A 19591-nucleotide genomic window follows, 5' to 3' on the forward strand; every position below is an offset into this window, starting at 1 on the left:
ATGCTTGGAAAGCAATTACTACTACACAGTGCCTTAAAAAATATATTGCATGTGTTATGGTTTTGTGTGTATTTCTACGTATATTTATATATCTGTATACACATCTTTATACCTACTAAAATGGAACTGAAGAGGTAAGTGGCTTTCAGAGATGTTCCACTTATGAAAAATGCAGGGATTATATATTAGCTGTTGTTGGACTAGAGAGAGGGAGCAAACCTGAATGCTAAAAGACCCACTCTGGCACTAATAATTCCTAGATTAGTACAGCCTCTCCCTGACCTAAAGTGTAAATAGTTGTTGCAGTCTTACCACTTCCTATCAAAGATGTCCAGTTACATATAATGTAATGCTTATAGAAATAGTCCCATATAAACTACAAGACATATAACAGCAGCCTGGAGAAACCTGCTTACATTAAGTCTACATTCAGTCAGATGAATGAATTCCAGGACTACTCTTGGATCGAGCCTCTCGTACTCAATAGCCAACACATGTAGAGGAAATTCAACTCTGAATTAGTATATTCTGGCAAGTCTGATGAGTTTTATCCTATATAGCTCAGCTCACTGCTCACTGATTGCTCATCCTCACCCTGGGTGGTGTAAATGACCACATAAATTGCTGGCAAGAGCTTATTGGACTCAGTGGCCAGAATCCACAGGAAGTCGTATCCACTTTTCAGTTCATTGGCAAAAATACCCTTGTTTAACTGAAAACTCTTATGAAACAACAGCAACCTCAGTGCTCAGGTGTATCACATCACTATATTACTGCAGACAGGAAATCAGATGCCATTGATTTTTCCAGGCTGCTGAGATTCACTAGTGAAGAATCAGGATGACAAGCAGAGAGCATGGTAACTAGACCTGAATTTTTTCAGATTTTAGCCTTTTATTTTTGGACTCTAACCAATCTATTTTAATCTTTCTCTTCTTCTTTGCTTCTTCCTTTCTTTCTTTTTTTTTTTTTTTTCCTCTCAGTATTTCTAAGTCACATCTTTTCTCCAAGTCATATCATACGTCTGACCTTGACTGCCTCTGTTTTCAGTCCTTCTTGAAAGCACCACTGTGCAGTAAAGCCAATAATCTGCTTGCATCCTCTCCATCTTATAGAAGATACAACTCCACATCTGAAACAGTTGCTTTGCTTTGTCATTCTTTCCCCCAAAGGTATTTTATTATGCTTGACAGTTATTTATAGCATTTCATAGTATTCATCACACTGTGTGAGCTTTGTGCACTATCTCTCTCAGTAGTAACTGAACAGATGTTTCCCTTTTCCCATTTGTGATCCAATCATGTCATCGCAACAGTAGTTGCTGTAGCAATTAACAATAGGCTAGCATTTCCTTTTCAATTTCTAGAAATTGTATATGTTTGTTTAGTGGGCACATTTTCCCCATCTTAAAGATTATAATGTAGCTTTTATTTCTGTCTATTATACAACTAAAAAAATTGCCTTTTACTGAAAATTCCAGTGGTTGCCATTCAAACATGGTAATGATTAGAGAAAATAAGGTCCTTGCAGGGCTCATGTCAATAACGTTTTTGAAGGCCTTTCAATTCACTTTTATGTAATTTAGAACAAGAAATACCATGAGCTCTACTGGCACCCAGGCCAGCTCCCCTTGAAATGCTAGCAGGTGCTCTTTAAACCACCAGACGTCCTATTTTCCCATTATTTAAAATGGGCATGATCATTTTTATATTAATGCTAAAGCTGAAGTAGCTAGGAATAGAAAGTTTATATGTAGTATGGGAGCAGTGCTGCAAAAGAGAAATGTAATGTGGTTTGACAAATTTCATTTTCCTCCCCCTCTTTCAGTTCTTGACCTTTCTATAGCAACTATCAACAAAGGCACAAAATAATACTTATTTGTGCCATAGTCCTGATACTATCAGAGACCTGTGGCCAATTTTACAAAAGCTCCCAAAGAGGATAAACAATAGAAACAAAGGGTAAGACTCAGATGTCTATTTTATCCCTTCTAGTCTGCATGAATCCATCACAGCTAAAGAAGGATTTAGATCTAGCTTGGAGAATGGATAAAAGTGCCTTCATTTAAATTACATGAAAAACATACTACAATATTGATTATCTGTCAGTTTCCAGACAGGCAGAGATTAAATTAACAGATTTTGAAGTCAAAGAGGATCATTATGTAATTTAGCTTTGTTCTTTACATCACACAAGCTCAGCCATTTAATTCTATTACTCTCAGAAAGGAAAGACGTACAGCCTTGACTTGAAAATGTCAAGAAATTCATCACATCCCTCAGCAGTTTGATGTAACGGCTAATCACCCTGACATTAAAACATGTGCTCTACCTCAAATTTAGAGTTAATTCCCAGACTCAGATTCTGTTTTTTCTTTCTGTGCTTCAGTTCTTTATTAGATGGTGCTATCGCTTTGTCTCCCATCCTGCCTTTCTCTGTGAAGATGTCATCCATTATAATCAAGTTACCATTTCAGTGTCTTTTCAGTACGGTTAAACAGCCTAAACTCTTTAAATCTCACAGTGGAAACTTTATCATCCAGCTTGTGAAGTACTGACTGGAGAATCTTTCTCTACTTCCCTATTTTTTCAGTAGATTGACACAAGCTGTTTTTGTAATAAAATGGAATATTTTAACATCACGGCCAAGGAGGCAGGAAAGAGGAAGCAGCACTCACCTCCTTTTGCTGGGTATAACTCCCATCTCCTCACTGTCTCCCTCCAGAGTGACCCGCCTCGCCTGCCACCATTCATCGTCCGAGGCATTGATGACGTGAAGGATGTCTCCATACTTAAAACTGAGTCCTTGGCTTGGGAGGCCACTGTCTTTGCTTTTGTCATAGTCAAACATGGCTCTATGAAAAGAAGTAAAAATATGAACACAGCTGATTATACCAGTCTAGGAAACATATACTTGAGAATAATCTATCAAAGTTGTGTTCCAGGTAACCAATTCTCCTCTTCAAAGGGAAAGTTCTCTCCTGGAGGAAAACTTTCCACTTTGAAGGTAATATTTGTGCAGTGCACCTGGTTTAAGAGAAATCGAACACTGAAATACTATTTCACTCAAGAAAAATGATTGTCAATTCAGAATCTCCAGACAACAACTCTGATAGAGAGAAACCACTTCTGTGACATTGCCAACAAGTGTGGCTGTTGAAATTGTTCTTTCCCCACACCTTCATCTGCCCAGAAAGGGATGTATTCTGAAAAATAAATACAAAGGATCAAAACTGTCCTAAGTGTAATGTACTTCTTTAGATGCATGGATGCATCTATGTTAGTTAGCATTTATTTCAGATCAGCAGTGAGCTTTCAAAAGGTATCTGTTTACATCCATTCACAGTGCTTTGGTTTGTGTCCTGCAGCTCTGTTAGGTTGTTGCAACTCAGGCTCCTGGAAACTGAAACTGAACTGAAATCTTCCCTGATGAGAGTAAGTCTAGTTTAGCATACACCCTTTCCATGCATGCAGCACCACCAGTTTCTCTGTCCACATCCAGTCCCCCAGTGCTGCACTAGCTGCTAATGTAGCTCTGGCTGCTTGCTTTGATGTCAGTGAGGTTTTTTTGTCAGTCTAAAGTGGACCTCTGCTTTGAGTGTACCTGTGCAAAAATCCTACAAATAGAACATAGAATAGTATATGTATGATGATACCATATCCATGTCCTGCATGCGAATCCCAGCAAGGCTGTACATGAGTGGAGGTGGTGAGCTGAAGTTATCTTGCTAAATCCTAAATCTTGGCTAGGAGATATGTGGGAATATTTTTCCCATACAAAACATAGTTTAAAGATCATGCTTGACAAGAATTGATGTTTATTTTCCCATAGAGAAATTCCAATAGGGCAAATAATATGATTATAATCCTAACTACAGAAAGGCTAGATGAGTAAAATACCAAGAGGGACATAAGTTCTACGCTTTTATTGAAAGATATAAAGCTGAGGTAATCTCTTTGCTTGTAAACACTTCTATGAGAAGAATCTGGTATAATTAATTGCTGTGCAATGTAATCTAATTGAAAAGAATGATAATAACAACTTTATGGGTAGATTTAAAACACTCTCCCCTCATAATGAGGAGGTCTTAAAAAAAAGAAGTTATCGGAGTTGTAGCTATGCAACCAAAAGGTCTCATAATCATTCATTCTGCATGAAGGTTTTGGTTCACGAAGAGGAAAAAATGCTATTTGGAATATGCATTGTTTTAAGGAGTTTATAGTCTATCTATTTCAGAAAAGCTCAGATAAATCCCTTCTGAGAGGAGGAAGACAATAACTAATACTTTTGTTTAATCCATCAGCTTCCAGGATGAGCCTGGAAGTACTTGTGCCTTTCTTGGTAAATGTACTCAAGTGGAAGTAACATCTGGAAATTTTTAGTGGCTTAGTAGTGGAAATCCTTCAAAAAATGTGGCTATATCTTAGTAAAAATTGACCTTTATTAAGGATTCTTATCAGTAGCAGGTCATCTGCTGCTTTCTCAAAGAAAGCTTTCTATGACGACAGATGATGAAGAGGCATTTAAATTCGGAGGCAGTTAAGTATTGGCAGACACCACTCCTTAACCAATTAATAACAATCAGTCTCTGAAGAGAAGAGAATGCATGTACACACAGACTTACAGGACATCATCCTGCTGGTATTGACCTTAACAGCATGCATTGCCCTGAATTTTACTGCTGTATTAAACAGTTATCACCTGAGAAATTCAGTGAGTAATTGTGTGCTTTGCCATGAAAGCCTATCAGCATCTCTAAATTCTGATCACAGAGTTGGCTGTCGTGATGAATATTGCAGTCTTGGATCCACACACTATTTAATCACTCAAAACAAATGACAGTATCTGCTGTTGCAGAAAATGCACAAGACTGTCACCTCCCAGCAGTGCACTTAATGCCAAATTGGAAATACTCAATATTTTGAAAGCTCTAAGATAGAGGCTGTGTTTGAAAAGCTAAGGAGGAGAAAGAACTGAGGGCAGTCTTCTTTTCCTTGAACAGATACTTTCACCACAGAGCAGAACTTAACAGCACAGAATGCCATCCTGTTAGTTGACATTAACAGTGAATGCAGAATGCAATATTTGGCACTGACTTGCTTTGATTGGAGTAATCTTGTGCAACAGTAATTAAAATGAAGATTCAGAGACGAGAATTTTTGAGCAGACTTCAGTGAATGAAGGATTCTTGAATGCATGCTCTACTTATGTTGATTACTCCTTTACTAAATGAAAATGATACAAGAGCTGATTCTTTTCTAAACATTTCAAATTAAGAACCAGGTTTAAGTTTATAACTGCTTTTAAACTTTCATAACATTTCTGGTCAATAGTCATTTTTTTTTCTATGACAAAGGAAATCAGTTTAAATTATTTAATTTTAGAGCAATTACCAATGTTGTTGTGAGGCCACATTGGCATCAGAGATTTTCCCATTCAGTAACTTCTGCATAGGGCATTTCATAACAGTGTCCTGGATTATATGGGATAGATAAGACATTCTGGCATTACAAATCACAGCATCACAATCACAGTGATTACTGTGAGATGTGAATAAAACACTAAAATAGGAAACAGAGCTCACTGCAAACTAATTAACCAAATGTGGTGAATTCATGGTTTGGCCCTTATTAGAAAAATAACTATGGAAATGGATGTGATTATCAAAGGACATACACCAGATTTCCATTAATAACTTTTTCCTTTCAGTTCCAAATTTTTTGCTTATGTTTTGAGAAAACTGTTTAACATCCTTACAACATTGTGAAACAAAAAAGTGCTGTTTGAGTGCTATACACTGGTATTGCCTTATTGGTGAATGTCTCCTACTTGTAGAAAATTAAGAAATACAGTTATGTGAAGTGAAACAGAAGGCGTGAACATTTAGAACACACTTAGTATCAAAAATATTCAAGATTATGTGAGTCCCTAATATTATTCCAGACTATAGAAGTGATCATTGTGTTCAGTTAATCCCAGCAGTAATTTGGACAGAATCTAACAGATTTTATTTTTATGCTTGGGTGTTTCTTAAACATTTTTTTTTGGAGCCCACATCTGCGTAAAACTGGAGACAAACATTCCAAAACACCATCAAAAGTCCTTGCTCAAAGATTGTTTGAATTGAAAACGTGAAAATACTGCCAGTGCAAAGCTATAGTATACTGCCAGATTTACGGTGAGTTGCCTGCATTCCATTTTGTGCAAATACTTTAGCATTTGAAGTACATTCAAAAGCTATGTCGCACTGCATAATAAAGTTCTATTTCTAATGACAGTTCTTCTTGCATCTAGAGTAATAAATATTTGGCATAGGGTAAATCATATTATATTTAAGGAAACAGCCAATCAATTCATGCATTGCAGACTATGGTCACCCACCATACCTGTACTGTTACTGGCATTTTAAAAATTAAAAAATAAGGTACAGAAAGAGTAATTGGCCTTGATAGCCTTTGGCAGAAAAGGAAATAACAGAGGAACTGAGATTCTTTGGGTGAGGTTGTAAAAACCATTTGTAAATAGTTCTCATGACCTTCCTGACAAGGCAAGGGGTACGAATGCATTCACAGCACAGCAATATATTTTAGTGAATGCTCGTGTATGTTCAGCACACAAAACTCCAAACTTCAATTCCCTTACCACTGTACCATGGCCAGTAATCTCAATATGATACAGTTCAGGTACTGCGTGGCAGCTTTATTTGCATCTTTGAAATTACTTTCTTCTTCTAGCACAGATGGGAGTTTGCACATAAATTTGCAGGCTGCTCTTTGCCATTTACTTGATTATGAAATGACAACATTTAGCAGTAGAGAACCTCAGCTTCTGTAAACAGCCCTAACTCTTCTTCAATCTGCCAGCATATCTGCGTATGTACCAGTTAAGGATGTCACCATTTTCTCTGAAAATGTCTTTAGTAGAGATTCTCAGACATCAGACTTCATAGCACCATCATTAGCGAGAGATACATTATTCTCCCTCTTCACATCTGTCCAGTGCCCCTATCCTTTTTTTTTTTTTTCCTGCAGTTGAGGAAATACAAGGCATAGAGGTTTAAGGATTTGCGTGGATTTGGACAGCAATTCAGTATCAAAGTCATAATTAGACCTCACATTTCTTTGCTGTCTATTAAATGCTCTCAGTAATAGGTGTAGTTCATCCCACCTGCAGGCTAAGCCTAAAGAAAACTTTAGAAGAAAATAAAAGAAACCTTAGAGTAATTCATTCCTATTGCTACAACTGTGATAGAAACAACCACCACAATGCAATTAAGATGCTACTAAAAGGGTTGAATTTTCACATGCTGGCATGTCAGTAAAGACTTTCACCTTCTCAGCTTCACTTTCACCTGCAGAAGGTGGACAGGCGAATCCTGTGTGTAGAGCATGCTGAAAGGTTGCTCTCTCCCTGCAAGCCTGGGAAGCTCCGAGGTGCTGCTGCAATGCCTGCAGGCTGCCAGATCACCCCATTGCTAATAATGATCCAGCTGGACACTGACACCTTTTCTAGAAAGGTGGGACTGAACTGTTTTGAAAAACACCTTTTACTGGCAGTGTACTACAACACATGGTTTCAGCATAAAAGCACCAGCAGTCCGACACAGGCCTTTGCATCCAAGAAATTGATTCCTATGGTGTTTCTCTCTTTCTTATTCTCTGGGGAACTTGTTCCAGTGCTTACTACCTTTGTTGTAAAAACCTTTTCCTTATATGCATTTTAAATCTATCCTCTTTTAGTTTGAAAGCCCTTCTCCTTTTCCTATCAAACCGTCTCCCCTTTCCTATACACAGAGGAAGATGATGTGGTGGGACATGGATCTGGAGGATGAACATGTAGTTTAGGATGCTAACGTAGATGATAGGTCTAAGCTATCACTGATGGAGAACCTGAGGGAGTGGAGGTGCCTACACATTTACATCCAAGAGTCTTCCATTTGCTGCCATGTCATTTCTTTACTTTATTCAGCAATTTCCCCACGAAGTCCAAGCCAATCATTATCATTTTGCTGCCAGGGCCAATTTGGAAGGGAGATTTGTTATGGATTTAAATAAAATGCATGATAAAATGCTTTTTTTTTTTTTTTTCCCCTAAAGGTTTATTTCCAATAAATGAGATTATTGACTGACTTCAACCTGGCCCGAAGATTCTGTATCAAAATTTGAATGTTCTTTCTTCTTCCCATTCTGATTTGGTGAAGCTGCTGCTTGATTGCATCTCAGATTTCAGCCTGAGGAATCTGTGCGGTTTTGCAGCACAGGTTCTTGTGTTGTGACATTTAAAATTATCCATATCCACAAAGAAAAGGAAAAGTGACTGGATGTCAAATCAGGGATACCGTAAACTACCGGGTAATTCACCTGAAATTGCAGCCTGTGGGTTGCACAGTTTGACACAAGAGTCAAAGTGTCATTCTTTGATTTTTAGCTTTAAAGTAATGGTAACTTGCTTGCTGGCTGAAAATACTAATTTCAGGACATATATATATTTTTCCCAGGAAAAATAAAACAAAATGTTTCGTTGGAGACAGTGAGACTGAAACATTGGGACTCTGTGTGTAGCTGTCCCATTTCTACCCAATCCCAAATGTGCTTTCTCCCTAACACAAAATGCACTGTATTTAGTTTTGTGAAATAAATGGCCTATGATGTTTCTAAGCATTGCAATAGCTCTCAAGGGTCTGCTTTGAGTAGTTAGTTTTTAGGTAGTCTCAGACATCCAGCAGCTTGCAATTGCTTTCTCTCAGACCTAATCATGACCCCATGTTTATTAACAGCTTTTAAAATTACACTGTGGCCAAGCTGCCCACAGAATATACTGTCCTTTCACTAGGTTATAATCAAAGGAAAATTTTCAGCACAGGAAAGAACCCCACTGATAACGTAATTATTACCACCAGCTAGATTTATGAGGACTTCTTTGGGTTTTTTTGACAATGATATTAGACACCTGGAGAACCAAAGTAAGAAAAATAGGAAAAATGATCCATATTTATGATTTCTGTCACTTAAACAACAACAACAACAACAACAATAAAGTGAGAGTGGTAAGACACAGAGTTAATGTTATGACTCCATTGCTGAAAATCACCCCACCAGACAAAATGCAGACAGCCGTGGCACTGAAATGAGATATTATTTTTTTTTTTTTAGAAATCAAAATGTAATCCTATAGCACTGTCAGTCAGAACATTTTCGCTTATTTCTGTGCAAACGTGTAAAAAGCACTGAATTTTTCTGTGCTCTTTTGTTCATGCTGTAATAAATCTGCTCATACACTGTAACCTTTGGAGTTTACTTTTGAAAAAGAATTGTTCTTGAGCTATTAAAAATGTAGACAGGGAAAGCCAGGAGGAAGTATTAACGAGACAGAACATTGCCTGCTTTGTCTCTGACAAGAGAGGACATTTTGTAAAAGTCAAGATATTTGTTTATTGCATCACCTTCTTAGTAATGTTTTCTTCTGGCTTTGAATGTTTTCCTTTGACAATGAAATAGTCAGAAGTTAAATCTGCATTGTGATTTTGTCGGCAGGCCGGCTCTTCTGAAATCAAGAGGTGTCACCTGCATATGGGATCTAGAATATGGATTGGTAAAGCTAATCAAAATTGTTATGGAAGTTAATTATCCTGCCAAATGTGAAGAAAAGTACTAAATCCATAAACTCTGCTGGATGCAACAATTTGAGAAATCATAACATCCTTTTGTCTTGAGGACAGAATTTGAAGGGAGCTCATTAAGAGTTTACTCAGTCAGTGGGAAGCTGCTGATAGAGACCTTTGTGTTTCAGCAGCAATTTGATACATTCTTATTTTGGGTGATTTTGCAAATGCTAACCATGCTAAAGCTGTATTTTTATGGAACAGTGGTCAAGGAACTCTACATAACCTCTGGTTCATAAGGCCAAATACAAAATCTCTACAGGCATCAGATTACCAGAGTGTAACCATTTGGAAATCAATAGATATGGAACAATGCTGAAGGCCTGAGCTGAACTCAGCTAAAACTTTCTAAACAATAATGGAAGCAAAAGAGAAACTTTGCTTGATAGAGCAATGTTAATTTCAAGAAGTGCACTATTTGCTTAATCCATTCTGTGAATTCTGTGAACTTTTATCTGTCACCTCATGTATCCAGAAGAAGTTTATCTCTCTAAATTTGATTCCATGATTAGGTTGAATGTTCTCTTGGTAGATAATGTCTTTCATAAATCTCCATCTTCTCTAATTTCCCTTCTTATGAGGGAAAGATTGAAAATAAAATGCTGGTATACCCAAAAGTAGAATTAAATGAACAAAAAGTGCAAATAAAAAGAGTAGTCCTTGATGTCACTTCTTAAATGTCAAAACCTACTGATTGTTTCTTCTCATTAATGTTATATTAGATGGTTTTGTATTTGTCAATAGCCTTTACAAAAGGACTTTGCAGAGAGAACTGCTGATCAATCAGTGTTACTAAAAATATGTATGAGTAACTACAAGCATTTTAATATTTATTAAATAAAGTCGCAATAGGATGATGCTAAACTTCTTAGATTCTGCCCTTTAAAAAATGAAATTAAGCCCTTGCAGCTCTTCATGGAAGGAAATGGAGCTCCTTGCAGATGAAAAATGCCCTCTAAAAAACCAGTTTTGTGGCTGAGAAAGTTGTACACGTTGTAACGTGTGCGTCTCTGCGTAGCATGTTCATCATCCAAAAATGCCCACATTTTATGGTGCTGATGACCTCCATGTAATACTTTGGTGAAGAAAAATTCTTTATAAGAAAAACAAACCTTGATTACAGAAGATGCAGGAGACCTGCTATCGTGCTGCCACTGTCAGGAGAAGCAAATCCTGCTTTGACACTGCTTTGGGGGGGCTAGACAAACGACCTCAGGATGGTCACTTCCAAGCTAAAATACTTGAATCTATTCAGAAACATCAAGATAAGAAATACGCTGAGACACAGGACTTTATTCCAGATCATATTTATCACTTTTGGTCCTATTGAGATTCTTCATTTTTAATATATATACTGTGGACACAGCATTTATTATAGTGGTTAAAAAAAAAATTGCATTATTTAAACTTCTTAATCGATACAACTGAAGATGGTACAGAGATGCTTGAGCTACGTACAAGTCCAGTAGACAATCTCCATGACTGTGCAATGGTGCTAACCCAGCCTTGAAAAGCTATACTTGACCATGGCTTGTATGGCTGCACTGGAGTCATTTGGGAACTGTACTGTGTCCAGTAGCTCAGCTGTATTTGCAGTGTAGACATTGCTGATGTGACTGTCAGCCCATTTATTTTGTTATTTTGGGAAGGCAAATTAGGTGCAGCGCAGAAATGGAGTGTTAGAGGGATTTAAATTGCCTGCACAGTAAAGGATACATAGGGGTACCTATGGAGAAGGGAGGTGTTCAGAAAATTGAAGTTAAAAAAAATAAAAAAAATAGTCTGATGATAAAAGAGGTGTAAACATTTCTCTAATTCAGTGTCCTGATTCCCTACTTGTAAAATAAGAAGAGAGTATTGTGTAGTTCTCAGTGGCCATATCAACTAAGCTTAAAGGGTGAAATCTTTATGATTGCAGTAGAAATAACATCTGCTGAAGCTCCATATTTGTCAGGAAGCCCTGCAGTGTAAATTACACTGTCATTTATTGTTTGCTTATATGAAACCATTCCGTTACAATGATTTGAGTCCTGTAGAATAACAGCCCCAAAATGCAAGTCCTTTTTTTGATTCTGATATCCCAGCAAGTTGTGGAGAATCAAACAAGCAAGAAAGCAAACAAACAAGTGTATCTGACTAAAGATGCATATTTCTTTCACTTCATGTGGATAAAATTAATTGACATATTCCTTAAGATTTGTTTGCCTGGACAGATTATTTCGTAACCTCATTCATTCTCATCCAACATGAAAAGAGCAAGGCCATTCTGTGGATGGTTTAAGGTCTGAGGAAGGAAGTTCACTTTGAAGAAAGCTGCGGTATACAGCAGGGAGAGGATCAGACCATATGTGCCCCGTTCCTATATGTCCCCAAAACATCTGCTACTAATGACTCTCAAGGAAAGGGCAGTTGGCTAGACGAGTCTTTCTTGTGAGCCAGAACAGCTGCAAAACCAAATTACTGTTACTTTTAGGGAGGAAAATAGATCTGGAAGGTGCTAAATTGAATCTACCTGCATAACTACCCCGTGTTTTTGGGCTCTGAGCACCTTGACTGAGCTGTAGATGGTCCTGTTCATTGCAGGAGAGTTGTAGTAGATGGACTTTAAAAGCCCCTTCCAACACAAATGATTCAATGAATCTATGAAACTGTGTTTGGTGACTGGGATTATTTTAGCAACCTGAAGTCTGCTACAGAGTAGAAAGTGCTGTATTATATTAAATATGATTTTTAAACCCCCTTTGCATATGTGCTTTATGTTTGTAGACCATAGCACAGCACTTGGTTCCCAAGCATGCTGTCTTTAAATAATTTTCTTACAACTACATCAAAGCATTTATCTTATGTTCAGGTATATTACTCTTGCCTCTGGTCATACAGGCTCAAACTCCATTCTGCTGTTTAGGTCAACTTGTGACTGTTGGTGCCATCCATCTACTCTATACTCTTTCTGTCTTGTGAACTCAGCATTTCTCATCAAACATCAGCTGAAGAAATATCTGTTTCTCTAGCAAAGTCAGAAATATTCCCATTCTGTAGCTATGATTTATCACTGCAGTTCTGTCATTAAGCTCTGTAAAGCAAGCCAGTTTAATGAGCTTGTATTGCGAAGAGCAACTTCCAGTTTTTCTACATAAACAAATCAGTACAAGATACAATATGATGAAATAAATATAAAAAAAAGCCCCTTAAAACAGACTATATAAAATGAAATGCTTCGAATGCTTCCTTTAGCTTTATGATCTCTGTTCCTTTAAACAACAGATATATGCACTATTTCCTTTACCAGAAAGTCATTTATTGCAGAACCTCCCTTGCAGAATGCAGCTGCTTCTGATGATTAACTTCAAAAAAATCTTCCCAAGTGTCACAAATAGGAGAGACAAGACTGAAAATCTTTATATCTCCTGCAGCTGCAGCAATAATATATTGCCACTGATTTATCAGTCTCATTGCATTACTGTTCTTTGGTAGGATGGGTCTGGATTTTCCATTTTCTTGATTTGTTTCATTAGTTATATTAATGTTCCTCCCTTTATTCAAGGCTGAATGATTTTTTGCATGCAACAGTGGAGATGTGTGTACTTTCAGATGATCTCTGATGTGAGCCTATGACCTAGTCCAGGCTCATTTACTGCGTTCAGAGACAGGCATGGCCTTGTGCTGTCAAACTGTGTGTGGGAACACTTGAGAAAAGAACATGCCTCCCCCTTATCCTATTAGAACCAAAGCTCAGAAATGGAATGAAGATAGGCTATTTGAGTTATAGGCCTTTTTCAGTACTGTGAAAGAGATATTCTTCCATCAATTCTCAACTGCTTGTTGGCAGTTCATGCAAGATGCGCCTCAAGGAACAGAGGTACCCAACTCTACCTAGGGCAAAAATGGGCACCAAAGCAACACTGGATGCAGAAAGTCCCTTCCATCTCAGAAACGCAGAGACCAAGAGGACTCAGAGTTTCACACATATCTTTGTCTTCTTAGCTTTTCCAGTTGGCTACTGTAGGTATCCCAACCCTCAGTGTACTTGCTGCCATGAATCCAAACTTTGGAACCTGATTCTTCTATCATTTTCACACTGGTGCCTTTCAGGCACTGAGATCATCCCCTGAGACTTCTGTGCTCAAAGGAGATGCAAATTGGAGGATCTGCAAACTTGAATGTTTTATTACTCAGCATCCTTTACCAAATGTCAGTTGAAAGGGCAAGAGGTAATGGCCTCAAGCTGCTCCAGTGTAGTTTCAGGTTGGATTTTAGGAAGAATTTATTCTAAGAAAGACTGGTGAGATGTTGGAACAGTCCATCCAGAGAGGGGGTGGCATCACTGTCCCTGGAGTTATTCAAGGAAAGGGTAAATGTAGTACTTGGGGACATGGTTTAATGGGCACTGTTGGTGGTAGGATGATTGTTGGACTAGATGATCATAGAGGTCTTTCACAATATTAATGATTCTGTGATTCTCTGGGACCCAGCATCTGCATCTATAAAGGAGAGATGGATGACATTTCCCTGCCTCACAGGAGAGGAAAAAAGTAGTAAGAATTGTGCAGCATTCAGATAAGTACCAATTACTCAGGACACTGAGGTGTAATAAGAAAGCTCAGAAAAGAAAAGGCCATAGCAATAAAGTTAAATGAATTATTTACTATCAGCTTCAGGATGAGTTTCAGTATGAACCCACAGAAGAGCCTTTCAGATCCATCAAATCAATTGAGCTGTTTGCACTTGATGTGTCAGTTGACAAAGTTTAATAACAAATCAATAAAGTGAATAGTAATGAATGATTAGGATCAGATGAATGACTCAAACATGAGCAAGAGTAAGACGCAAAGCTATTTTTTGAAGGAAGTCTGAGTTGACGAAGAGGTAGATCTACTTAACCTCTTTAGAGGATCAGTAAACTCCTGTTTTAGCTGACAGAGTAAATCTGGATTTCCAGGAATCTTATAAGCAACTTCCTCAGCAACAAAAAAAACATAAGACATGTATATCATAGTGGTCAGGGTGTGAAGGATTAGTGAATATCTAAACAATAAGAAATAAGCATAAGAAAGAAGTTCCCATTAGTGATCTAGAAAAAGTAGTAAAAAATGAAGCCACAATAACTACAGGAAATACTGAAGTATGAAGTGTAGAAACCTAGAAAAGAACTAAGAAAACTTACAAAAGGATCTTAAAATATCAAGTGATTGGATGACAAAATACTCGTTGAAATTCAGTGTCCAAAAAGGCAAATACCTCTGGTCTTTGGACATACTGATGTGCACTAGCTAAGCAATTACTTGCCAGAGAAGAAGTGTTGTAGACTTTCTCTATTTTCATGGGAAAACATGGATTAAATACATGACAGTCATGAAAAAAAAAACAGATTTGTTCCTTGGGTCTGAAAAAATGAATAAAGAACCAAACAGAAATAATTGCTATTATATCACAGTACACATTTGCCTCTACTCTGTTACAACCAGTAGTCCTGATCCGTTCATCCCGAAGAGGATCTGCAAAAGGCAGATGGAGAACAGAGAGGCATATTCCTTTCAGAGGAATAAAATAGACAGCTGAAGCCTTCTCGGCTATAAAAAAAAGCATCCAAGAACAGAGTATGATAAAAGCTAATGACATTAATGAGGTTTGGGGAAGAGAAGAATATTACTTTTCATTGTTGTCACAATACAAAAGGGAGGGAATCACAATTTAAGGACTAAGATATAATACATACCATTTAAGAAACCAGTGAATGTGGTAGAGGCTGAAAATTTAAATGGCCATAAAATATTCTTGGAAGGAAAAATCAATCAAGGTCTACTTTCATAGTGTCAGAGTTTCAGCTATCAGATACTATTAGAGATAGCATAATGGGTGGGAAGGGCCTTCTGTCCACCTTTACATGTCCACCCTATCTATCTTTATAACCTGGCTTATTTGATGTATGAAAATCTGAAATACTATAAATATATTTATGTGCTGCCATAGCTGTGGAAGCCAACTAAGGAATTCAAGTTAAAACTCTATTTACATATTTGTACATATGTAATACAGCTGCCCATAAATAATGCATTAGAGTAGGACCCAGCACAAAGCTGGAACCGCCCCTACGGCCAGTGATTTTCTTCAGGCTATATAAGTCACTCTCCATATGTCTGTTTCTTCACTTTGCTATTCCTACGGAGAAAGCTTTGAGCTATGAAAAGTGCAAATAAAAAGATACTTGACTATTTTTATGTTCTTGTCAAGATATTTCTTTCAGAGAAGACCCTTCCTTTATCTTTCTCCTGAAAGCTATGTGTAAAAAGGATGGTACACTTAATTTTGATCTGAAATTCTTGACACAGCTATTAAGTTTTCTTAACCAAAGAAGTTTAAATCCATTTATGGATGACATCTTCACTAGCTTTCCAGTGTTGAGTACCTCAACTCAAAGATATGAACAGTCTTCCCGAAACACAGATTTTATTGATTTACTATTCACTGTCATGAAAACCCATGAATATATTATAACAGAATTTCACAGGTGCAAGATGTACAGCATACAACAGTTAAAAAGGCACCAAAGTTAGCAAGGTAGTGCATGCATACACATCTTTCTAATCTGGCACAGTAATATTAATATTTTAACCACATTACTGAATATATCTAGTGTTCTCATATAACATCACTTTAGTGAGTATCTCCCACTACAAATCTAGATCCTTTTGCCTTTGGGGAAAAAAATTAAGTAGAAGGGTAAATTCCTGGAAAATGTATCTCAAATCATTATCAAAAAGCTCTCAAATCATTAAATATTTCTGTTTTCAGGGAAAAATACCTATTAGGTTGGATGCTAAGCAAATGCTGAAGAAGTAACATTTAGAGGAATGTTATATTATATTCTTATATGCCTGCACTTCACAATAACCTAGATAAGAGAAATATCATCATTATGTTCATGCAAAAAATGCCTTAGATAAAAAAGATGCCACTGTTCACCAGAGACATCTTTGTTCTTGTTGCTTACTAAATGATTGACAGGGTAAAAAAAGAAGTGATTAACTTCTAGCTGACAGAAAACAGTAACAGGGATCTGTGATGATGACACCCACAAGTGGCACAGTGTCCTACTTATCTGCATTTTAAAGCAACAGCTGCTGTTTTTTTGCAATGTCTGCAGAATTTAAGGAGAAGCAAGATTAAAAACAACAGTACATCTTTACTACAAATGTCATGAAACAGGCACCCACTAAACAGATTGAACAGAAAGCATAGGACACGTGTAACAATGGTATTGGTGAGGGGAAAGATCTTATAACTCTTGGCACCTATGCAAAATACCCTGACATTTCCAAATCAGCATAATCTTCTCTAGACTTAGACATTTGTCCTCAAGAACATTTTGAATCTGAATGGTTTTCCTAATGAAAATTAAATACAAACAGATGCTCATGCCCTAATACTAAATTATGAGGATATTAGGGGTCACTGGCACAGGCTGCACAGAGAAGCTGTGGATGCCCCATCCCTGGAGGCATTCAGGGCCAGGTTGGATGGAGCCTTGGACAAGTTGATCTAGTGAGTGGCAACCGTGCCACTCACTAGATAAAGCCATATTCAACATAAGACATTGCAGCAGCTGGAACTTCCATTTTGGAGTGAAATGAATTCATTAAAATGAACGTGACTCACAAATCAACAGTGATATTTTCTTTGCTAATCACTGATATTGTCTTTAAAATGGTCTGCTAGTTTATTGGTTTCTCTGGGAGAAAATGGCAGCTCTGAGACTACACAGCCCTATGAAATTCCAGGCTGGCATGTGTTTTGTTTTAGATATAACTATGACTATGATTGTAATTGCCTTGGACTTTCTTGATGATCACTATTCAGAAAGCTTCAGATGAGACTGAAAATCAGAGCCATTTCTAATCTTACCTCTTTGATAGCTGCTTCAAGTGCAGCAGGCTAAAAGGATATTGAATACAGTCTATGACAAAACTTTCTGGACATGAATAGGTTAGTCAAAGCTAGAGCAAGGTTCATAATTGCTATTTTTGGTGCCTAAAATAGACTTGGATTTTAAGAGCCAAGGTCTTATTGCAAAAAAGAGAAATCCTGCTCCATTCACTAGACCCAGTATTTTAGAGTACATTTGCTCTCATATATTTATGAGAAGCTGGATGTCTCTCTCCTCTAAGCAGTTATGGAATTCACATTTAATGCAGGGAAATATCCAAACTGCATTTAATCCTTAAAGGGCTCAATCTTACTATGTTTAGAATATGCCTAAGAAACATATATGAAATTGACTGCAGAAAAAACACAATAGGAAAGTCTATTTCTTTTAAAACTTTTCAGTCTTCATAAAGTGCCCTAACCATAAGATTGCTGTTATGGAAAAGCCATTTTTTACTTAATTCCTTGAAAGGGCAGTGTAACTGAGGAGTAAGGAACATTAAAGTTTAGGAGAAAGAAGTTGTTGGGAACCTCTTGCCTAGAGGCTCAGGAATTCAGCTGCCAATGTGCTATTCCAGCTGTCTGTGATTCCAGGTTACAAAAAACAGTAACACAGAGAAAAGGGGCATATACCTGCCAGGATAGTTTGCAAAAAGTAAGGATCATCACCACTGTCTCTTCCTCTTATATTTTAAGCAGAGATTGCTGCCCAGTAAGTATCTGTCCTCACTTGCACAACTTTGCTTTCAAGTTCCCAGAATATCTGGTACCTAATACAAAGACTAAAGCCAGGCTTTCAGCAGGAATGACAATACAGACATAAGCTTGCATTCAGTTTTCCCTCCAAGCTAAACCAAGGACAGATTTATTCAATCTAACCCAACCCTAAGGTGGTGCTGTGCTTTCTAAAGGAGCTCCATTAAAGATGTATTTGGCTAAACTCTGCTTATCACAGCAAAACTGAATTCCCTTCACAGTACTTCCATTTACTGCATGCAGACTTTATGTAACTGTTCGGTACCTTGGATCACCCTCTATAGATCGTATATCTATTTACATGATGCTGTGATGCCAAAGCTGGGTTTCCATAGCTCATAATTAGGCATTTGTCATATGTACAGGTGATATTGGAGATACTATATTTACTCTTATAAGTTACTTAGGAATAAGTGCTTTTAACAAAGCCAGTTTCAAACTTTTCCACTTATCAATCATAATAAAATTATCTCTATCTCATCTATATCATCCATATGTGTGTCTATATATATAACTCATCTGTAACTATATTTAATACAAGCTGCTGAGTTTAAAAGGACCTTGCATGTTGACCAAGAAGTCTATTTTCCTTGACTTCTTCTGAACACTACTCAGTATGGAGAACAGTGATTCAAGGTCTCACCCATTTTGAATTGACTTTAGGGAGAACAAGAGTGTGCCATGTTGCAGAATGGTGACATCAATTCCTTAAATGCTGTACAGAGAGATCAATGAAAGCAAATCAATACACCACTTTACAAATGGTGGTGTGGGAAGATGTCTCACAGGCCTTATCTTAAGAGATAAGAGAAGAAGGGTAAGGAGCAATATTAGCTGTGAACACAATAAATCAAATACTGGGCAAGTCTTACAAAAATGCATTAACCTTCTTCACGGGCTGTCAACAAATGGGATTATCTCAAAGCTCACATACTTTGCTTCCTATCATTTAGAGACATTCAGTTTTACTAAACAAAACCTAGAGGTTTACCAAATAAAATAAGATTATCTTCTGCCCACATAGCATAAGGAAAAGAATGAGAATAGGATTTAAAATGAGGCAGAAGCAATGTGATAGTAATGAAAAGTTTTACATTATTACAAATGGTCTTAGAAAGACTCAAAAAATCAGAACATTAAAATATGGAGACTGTCTTGCTACCACGTCTTCCTATAATGTAAGCATTTCTTCATTTCCAGTTAACATGAATCCGAAAGGAATGCTGTTGGAAAACCATTATTTTTATGGTT

At 37.2% G+C, this 19591-nt stretch overlaps 1 protein-coding gene across 32 annotated transcripts in view; it reads right to left on the bottom strand.

Annotated features, from left to right (window-relative positions):
• Nucleotides 1-19591, bottom strand: part of DLG2 (discs large MAGUK scaffold protein 2) — a 981657-nt gene that overhangs the window by 51640 nt on the left and 910426 nt on the right. For all 32 annotated transcript variants that reach the window (XM_072326879.1, XM_072326883.1, XM_072326882.1 and 29 more), the window contains one exon: nt 2678-2854. In XM_072326879.1, the coding sequence (XP_072182980.1) occupies nt 2678-2854 (177 nt within the window). The remainder of the gene's footprint in view (nt 1-2677; nt 2855-19591) is intronic.

This window comes from Excalfactoria chinensis, chromosome 1, assembly GCF_039878825.1.
Source record: "Excalfactoria chinensis isolate bCotChi1 chromosome 1, bCotChi1.hap2, whole genome shotgun sequence".
NCBI lineage: Eukaryota > Metazoa > Chordata > Aves > Galliformes > Phasianidae > Excalfactoria > Excalfactoria chinensis.